The sequence below is a fragment of the Cryptomeria japonica genome, chromosome 7 (assembly GCF_030272615.1).
Source record: "Cryptomeria japonica chromosome 7, Sugi_1.0, whole genome shotgun sequence".
Taxonomy (NCBI): domain Eukaryota; kingdom Viridiplantae; phylum Streptophyta; class Pinopsida; order Cupressales; family Cupressaceae; genus Cryptomeria; species Cryptomeria japonica.
This window is the reverse complement of record NC_081411.1, coordinates 300,756,817-300,765,592: the sequence shown is the minus strand read 5'-3', so window position 1 is coordinate 300,765,592 and position 8,776 is coordinate 300,756,817. Positions and strand designations below refer to the sequence as shown.

Sequence of the window (8,776 nt, the reverse complement as noted above, 5' to 3'; positions counted from 1 at the left end):
ATATCGTACCAGTAGAAGCACCTTAGTAAGACACACTAATCTACCCCAAAGGGGAAAATGAATAGATAGAGTGGCCAAGAACTAGCCCCTCTCCTTTCCCCTCTAAATCCCCATCCTCTCCTGCATCATCTCCCTCTCCACAACCCCTAGCACCTCCTCCTTATCCTATCCTCACACTCACCATTTTTCAACACTCTATTGAGATTTATTCAATTACATACCCAAAATGTGATTAATTCTCCTACAATAGCGAACAAGTTATTTATTTTAATTGTTAATTTTTTTTATCATGTTGGATCCTCTTTCAAAGACAACATGAATTTCTAGGGAATTTTTATGTGTTGGTGGGAATTCAACAAAAAATATGTGGGAGCTTTTAAATTTAGGGATTAGACAAAATACATACCTCATACAACAATTTCAGGCATTAAGGATTGGGGATTATTAGGAAGTTTGAAAAAACAACCCTAGTGAGATTACAATTTTATGAAGCTATTAAATATCAAAGTTCAAAGATAGCTAATGCCTAGTACCATTTTTAGGGAATTGTACTTCTCAAATTTTGATGAGGAATACATAGCAAGGTTGATGGATGGATGAAAGTTTGACTCTAAAAAATAGGCTTGGGAAAGTTTCCAAGGGTAGGTTATTATAGTTTTCGGGTAAGAAGAATCAAGTACCTAGGATAACAGGGGTTTGCAACTCTTACCCTAAAAGACTTACAATACTTCTACAAGTGATGGGGACTCGAAGTTAGTGATAATTAAAATTCATGGAAAGGAAATAAACTATGAAAGTGTAATGCTTTAAATCATTTGCTTTGAAAATTTGGAGAAATAATTAAACTTGTACACTAGTTAATGGATATATAAAACCAAAATGATGAATCACCTAGATTACTTCCACTATAGAGCATTAAGATTTCAAGGATGGAAGATGATTAGATGACCATGTTCAAAACTCTAGAAGATGAGATTTACTATTTAGTAAATATTTAGGATTGGAGATAAAGAATATGATGGGAGCAATTTGAATGGAGGACCAAGTCTAACACTCCAAGGAAAATAACTCCAATGGGGCTTTAGATATAAAGAATAAAGAATTAGCAGCTCACTTATTGGCTTCTATATTGAGAGTAGCTACTATAAGTAGTGTCACATTGTATATTAAATGAGTTGCTAATTAATAGCCATGCCCCTAAACTGAGAGGATATGCAATATTAGTTAGAAAATTAATTAATATTTGTAATGGTATATTAAAAACTATGATGATTAGGCTCTAATCATGCATCATTTACTATACTTAAACCATTTAATTTCAAATTGTCATGAAATAATCAACGGTCAATTTAACTAAAAACTAAACTAACTTTTCATAAAAGTATGACAAATTATTCTCCTCTATATCTAAGCTTATTGATAGAAAATCGAAACGCCAAATTTCAACTATTCACTATTTGACAAATATTTGCCACTAAAAAAAAAAAAATCTTTTGTGGATTCATCTTTTGATGTGGACCTTTGACTTCTTTATTTTGAAGACTCATCTTTAGTTTTCACTCACATTAAAAAAGTGAAACATATAGTGCATCTAATAATTCTTTTTGTATTTCTATTGTTGATGTAAAATATATTTTCTAACCCCACTAACGGACACATCAAATCTGTTATCATAATTGAGTTTATTTTCTTTTATTTATGTTTGCATCTTTAAATATACTAGTGCATAACAAGATATATCAATTGGTGTTTTAGATTGAAACTTGACATGTCTAAAAAAGACTTTGTCCCATAGAAATATACGAACTTTTATGTTAGGAATCATTGATATATGGTAGATTGTCATCAAGTATGTGAGTGGGCATAGGTGTACATGTGCAATATGTGTAGAAATGTGCAATTAACCATTTCAATCTAATCATGCCACAATGATAAAATGTGAGCTTTAAGAAGTCATCCAGAATAATGCTATCATACAAACATTGGTAATCTATGCGTGACTGTTTGTGAACAATATTATTGATATTTTATATTTTCCTTTTCATGATTATAATTTAATATTGAAAAATAGAAAACAAATTCGATTATGATATATGTGAACAATGAAGGTTCCTTTTACATTCGAACTCTAATTCAGCAATGCTAAAAGGAAAAGTTGAAAGAAAATAAATAAATAAATGAGGAGAAATTATCCAGACTCTAAAAAAACACAGATATAGTAGCACTCTGTTATGAGTCTGGGCTGAGAGCAGCTGCCTGATTATAGACCGACCATATTCATCTGAATGTTTGCAAATAGAAAAAAAGATTCAGTAATTGAACATCTTAATTTAAAATTCCAAATCACTCCTTATAACAAAAGGTTCAAAAACACATCATGACATAAGACTATTTTATTTTATCTAATAATTGCAATTGCCTGATTACAGGAGGACTGCGATTAGAATACAAATAGAAATGGCCAGAGGTTGTTGCTAAAGGAACACATGCAGAGGGAAATAGGCAAATAAACAAATTATCTAGGTGCAGATAATACGGAAGCTGTAGGAGCATAAGACAATCGGATGAGAGGAGAGAATCTTGATAAGAAGAAACTGTTGACCCTGGTAACGCGCATAGAACATCATTAAACGTGTCTATTAAACCTTCCAACGCCTTCACCACAATGGACATCCCTGTTCTCCTCGTAAAATTGTCCTGTACACACCACATTCCCACTTTTATCAATTTTACAGCCTCCTCTTTTATGCCCGTTTCCTCATTTTCAAGCCCCGGATAGACCAAATCCAACAGCCTGCCTTCCTCTGCCTTAACCTGTAACAGTGAAAACAAGTCGTTTTCTGAAAGCTCTCTGCTTCGTTTTCCGCTGACAATTTCTATCACCATAACACCAAAGCTAAATATATCTGCCTTCTCTGTGATATGCATGTTCCACAATTCAGGTTCCATATACCCTGGTGTCCCTCACATCATGGTTATCACTTCATTTTTCTCTCTGTTAATCAACTTTGCCAAACCAAAATCTGACACACTTGCAATGAAATTTTGGTCCAGGAGAATGTTCTGAGGTTTGATGTCGAAATGTATTATCTGTTCTCAACAATCTTCATGTAAATATGTTAATCCTCTTGCAATATTGAAAACTATTTTGTATCTAGTCTTCCAGTCCAGCAATTATTGATGCATATTGCTGGGAAATTTCCATTTATCCAGAGATCCATTTGGTAGATGCTCGTATACAAGCATTCGATGGGCCTTTTCTGCACAAAAGCCCTTAAGTCTTACCAGATTAAGATGATCAATTTTTCCTAGAGTTTCCACTTCTGCCCGGAATTCCCTTTAGCCTTCTCCTGCTCCATCCAGACGCTTCACTGCTATCTTTGAGCCGTCAGCCAAAACACCTTCATAAACTGAACCGAATCCTCTGCTTCCCAGCTTAACACTAAAATTATTAGTACCATTCTTTAATTCCTGGAATGTGTAACGCAGAGGTAAGCCTGCTGGCCAATTTCCGTGATCATCCTCATCTTCATCTTCATCCTTTTCTTTCTGCTGTCTGCCATTTTGAGACTTATTTATCCAAGCCCACAATAAGATTAACAGAGTTATTGCTCCGCCCACAGAAGCACAAATGATGACAACTAAGTACTTATTGTGCTTTCCCTTAGACTGGACTTTAATATAAGCAATGGAATTGTAAAACTCATCTACTGGACTGTTTGTTTTCATATAATAGATATTGGAATCTAGATAGCAATAACCACTCGAAAAATTGGCCGCGTACCTGAAAAAAGAAGCTTTGCAAGAGCAATCTTCGAGGCAAAATGTTTTACATGCATCTCTCGACACCAACCCTGGCGTGGAAGAACTTTCATAAAAATAAGTAAAAATCAAAACGTGCTCCAGTTCCAAAAAGTGATGATCTTTGAGCCTACTTTTCTCTGAGCACACAAGAGGAACGCGCCGAGCACATCCTGAATTAGGTTTTGTGACATCGATCGGTTTAAAAGTATCGCCATCTCTTGGACAGCTGCACTGACTATTTATGCAAAGGCCATAGTCTCCACATGGACTTGGATAATCGCACTCGGCCACTCATTACATAAAGGACGGCAAGTAGTCGGGGCAAGTCCTTCCTGCTGTTTGGAGGACCGAGAAGACTCTTAAATGTCCATCTGAGTCTTATTTGAAGTAAAGGCTGCTTTTGGGTACTGATAAATATATTGCCGTTGATCGTCCTCCTTGAGAGTAAATATGGATGGACTGGTTGTCGAGCTGGGTATAAGATAACTCTAAACCTGCAGGTGCCTGGGGATATCTGAAATGCATTTTAGCGGGTGCAGAGACTGTAAACATAGCAAAGTTATCGTGAAGCAAGGTACAATAGAAACGACCTTGGCTTGTTTTCTTTGAAGAAATGTTTGCAATAAGCTTCTATCCCAACTTTAACTTCTGCCCTAGCAGAATGGTATCAGTTGGATAATCAAAAGATTGCCAGATGATTCCACCGGACGTCTTATAGAGAACCAGGTTCCCAGATTCGTGTATCACCCTCCTTAGAAAAGCTTGGGTAAATGTATTTGTAGACCAGACGAGATTACCATCTGAATCTTCTAACACGAGTTCTCCCGTGGAGGTGAGTGTCAGGGTTGCATTTTCTTGCACCATCTGGTCTCTGTTTGAACTCCACACCATTTGCATATCAAAGAGGCAACTATCAGTGCCGTAGACAACAAAGAAAGTGACAAATAGGTAGTGTGTCATAAGAGATAGTCCAGGCAGACAATAACAATCTGGAATCTCTTTTAACAAAAGAAAAAAGAATGGAAAGAATGGCAATCTGAATATAATTTGTATTTCCGTAAAAACTGTTCATTCAAAATAAAATAAACAAGCAGATATAAAGAGGAGGCAAAAACAGTTGTAAATTGTTATACAAAACTGTCAGAACAGAAAAAACTAATAAAATAAACTAATGAAAAATTAATTTAAATAAAGCTAAACCCCCGATGAGATATTAACATCCCCCCCTTAATCTGAAAGGGTTAAGCCGAGCATTTCTCTGAACTTCTCAAACTTTTCTCTGCCCAAAGCCTTGGTAAGAATATCTGTTGGTTGATCTATAGTGGGGCAATATTTAAGGTATATGCTGCCATCTTTCACATGATGCCGAATCAAATGAAACTTTGTATGGATATGCTTGGTGCGATCATGAAATACTGGATTTTTAGCCATTTTGATAGCAGATTGATTGTCAATGAAGAGTGGAGTTGATGAAATCTGTGATGTCTGCAAGTCTTCAAGAATTCTTTGAAGCCATAAGATTTCCCGAGTTGTTTCAAAGGTTGCCATATATTCATCTTCGGAAGAAGAGACAGCTGGAATAGATTGCTTTTTAGATCTCTAAGAGATGCCAACAGGTCCAAGATACATTAAATACTTGGATGTATATTTTCCATCTGTGGAATCACCTGCATAATCGAAATCGAAATAGCCAACCAAATAAAATTGGTTTGTCTTGGAGTATTTGAGTTGATAGTGTTGAGTACCTTGCAAATAGCAAAGAATGTGTTTGGCAGCTAACCAATGAGTTTCTCTAGGTTGTTGCATAAACCTTGAAAGAACTCCAACAACAAAAGAAATATCCAGATGGGTAGTTGTAGCATAAATCAAACTACCAATAAGTTTCTTGTAGATAGTTGCATCAACCAATGCTGAAGGGTCATCTGAAGAGAGCTTAAGATTTTGCTCCATAGGAGTACTAAGGGGCTTACAATCAACCATGCCAGACTTATGCAAAAGTTCACCAATATATTTTTGTTGGGTGATAAAAATAAAATGAGGTGTTTGAGTTACCTCAATACCCAAATAATAATGAAGATGGCCCAAATCAGTCATATCAAAACCTTGCTTTAGTTGTTCTTTCACATTTTGAATATTATTCTCATCAGGACCAGTGATAAATAAATCATCCACATAAACAACAAGATAGACAATAATGTTATCAAGTTTTTTAACAAAAAGTGTGGCATCATCAAATTCAAAATAGTGGAAATTCAACTTTAAGAGATACTTGGTATGTTTTTCATACCAAGATCGAGGAGCTTGTTTCAAACCATATAATGATTTGACAAGCTTCAATACTTGATGTTCTTTTCCATTGACTGCATACCCATCTGGTTGAGTCATATAAACTGATTCTTTGAGATCACCATTTAAGAATGTTGTTTTAGCATCCATTTGGTGAATTTTCCACCCATATTGAGCTGCAAGGGCCAACAAAGCACGAATGGTGGTCTATTTTGTTGTAGGTGCAAAGATTTCATCATAATCTATGCCCTCCTTTTGAGCATAACCTTTGGCAACAATTTGGGCTTTGTGTTTATTAAGTGTACCATCTGCTTTGTATTTTTTCCTGAAAATCCACTGGCAGCCAATAGGTTTACAACCAAGTGGAGCATCAAACAACTCCCATGTGCCATTTTTCAAAAGAGCATCATACTCATCTTGCATAGCTTTCCTCTATACTATAATATTTTTGGCTTCATTATAGGATGATGGTTCAGAGTCAATTATGAGATTGAGTTCACCAATGGTCTCCAAGTTATATGCACCATTGGTTTGAGCTTGGAGCCTTGCTTTGTTAGAGCTTCTTGTACCTATTTTACCTATTTCATCAGGTCTTAAATCTTTCAATGTTTGTTGGACTTGTTTTACCCACTTATGAGAAGATTTTGGTTGTACAAAAGATGTGACCATTTAATTACTAGATGTTGTATTAGTGGTTAATGGTTCGAAGAGTTCAAACTCATCATGATGGGTTTCTTCTTGGTCATTTATTTATGTAGCAACATGAATTAGACCACTTTGAAATATAGATTCTATATGTGGAATCTCACAAGAGTTTTCTATCCAAGGAGAAAAAATTGTAATTGTATCAAGCTATTTGAATTTACATTTATCATTTTCAGCAATGTTGGAGGTTTCAACAAATACAACATCACATGTAATAAATAATTTTTTGTTGACTTCATCATACAACCTATATTCTTTGGAAGATTCTGAATAACCAAGAAAAATACACTTAATACTATGATGTTGCAACTTACTTCTTTTTCCTTGGGAATTAATGCATAGCAAGTGGAACCAAAAATGCAAAGATGTCGAACAGAAGGAGGATATCCAAACCACACTTCATATGGAATAGATTGGTGTAATTCAGATGATGAAGATCTATTGCATAGATAAATTGCAGTTCTTGCTGCTTCAACCCAAAAATGTAATTTGATTCCTTTAAAATATAACATTGCACGAACCATATTGATGATAGTTCTATTCATTCGTTCAACAACACCATTTTGTTGAGGAGTACTTGGAACAATAAGATGGTGTTGGATCCCATTTTCACATAGATAGTCATAAAAAACTAGAGAAGTAAATTCTCCACCATTATTTGTTCGAATAGTACCAATTTGAGATTGAGCTTGTTTTCAATCATAACACAAAATCTTTTAAAATTTTCAAAAGCTTCTGATTTTTGCTGCAAGAAATAAATCCAAGTCATGCGGCTCTAATCATCAGTAAACAACATGAAATACTTAGATGCTCCCTAAAAATTTACTGGTAAAGGCCCACATAAATCAGAATAAATAAGCTGCAATTTTCTTTGTGCTCTCCAAGTGGAGTGAGGAAAACAATTTCTATGTTGCTTGCTAAGAATACATGCTTCACATTTTTCAATTGTTTTAGGCAAAACAGGTAGGGCATCAACACCATTCTTTTGCAGGATATGAATGTTATCATAACCAACATGCCCAAGTCTTGCATTCCATAAAAGCATAGCAGATATACTACCTTCTTCAGTAAGATATGCAAAAAATTTAGAAAAAGAAGTGCCATTTAGTTTTAATAATCTCTCATCCTCACATCTAGTGAATACAACTTGATTATTTGATTGTTTTCTAACAACAACTTGCCCATCTTTTAATAGAATAGAGTAGCCTTGTTGCCGAATCAATACTAGTGATAACAAATTACGTTGCAATTGAGGAATAAATAATACATAATGAAGCACAAAGTCTGGAAGGTTAGGCAACTTAAATCGAATAGATCCTTTTCCAATAGGTTTGAGACTTGATTTATCAACTAAATAAATTGGACCACATGCACTTTCATAAAATTACTCAAAGTAATTATGTCAGAATGTCATATGTTGTGTGGCTCCAGTATCTAAGATCCAAGAATCATACCATGAGGAATTAGATGCAAAGTCAAAAACAGAAAGCACATATTGATCACCATCACTATCACAAGCAAATTGGGTTGCTCTTGAAATTTTATTATCTGAATGTTTATCATCATTATAAACTTTTGTTTTATCTTTTTGCTTAAAAGTATTTTCTTTAAAACTTTCTATCTTATCCCATGGCAACTTGCACTCATGTGCTTCGTGACTTCCTTTTCTACCACATGTTTTACAATATAAATGTTGCCTATCTTTTTTATTATCATTTTTCCTCCATTGACCTCTACCTTTGCCTCTATCATTATAACCTCCTCTTGAGGGGCTCTTATTTAGAGGTTTTTCTTGGTGAGCAAAACAAACATTTTCATTAGTATTATCTATTTTTCTTCCAAAAGCTTTTCCACGTTCAGCCAACTTTTCAACCAATAAATCAAAAGTAATGGTTTTCAATTGGTTACTTGCTTGAAGGGACTCTAGATAAGTGTAATATGTTGGAAGGAGTGCCTTAATAAAAGTAGTGAGATAAATATC

General features: G+C 34.8%; 2 protein-coding genes across 2 annotated transcripts; both read right to left on the bottom strand.

The window, feature by feature from the left end:
• Nucleotides 1–2,388: 2,388 nt before the first annotated feature.
• LOC131856700 (G-type lectin S-receptor-like serine/threonine-protein kinase At2g19130) lies at nt 2,389–2,949 on the bottom strand. The gene has a single exon (XM_059208585.1). It carries the CDS (start codon nt 2,947–2,949, stop codon nt 2,389–2,391), a length of 561 nt encoding a protein of 186 aa, XP_059064568.1.
• A 390-nt stretch (nt 2,950–3,339) lies between these two features.
• On the bottom strand, nt 3,340–4,695 carry LOC131036884 (G-type lectin S-receptor-like serine/threonine-protein kinase SD2-5). The gene is made up of 3 exons (XM_057968900.2): nt 4,445–4,695; nt 4,228–4,318; nt 3,340–4,035 (listed from the first exon to the last, which is right to left on the bottom strand). Exons 1-3 carry the CDS (start codon nt 4,693–4,695, stop codon nt 3,340–3,342), a joined length of 1,038 nt encoding a protein of 345 aa, XP_057824883.2.
• Between the last annotated feature and the right edge of the window lie 4,081 nt (nt 4,696–8,776).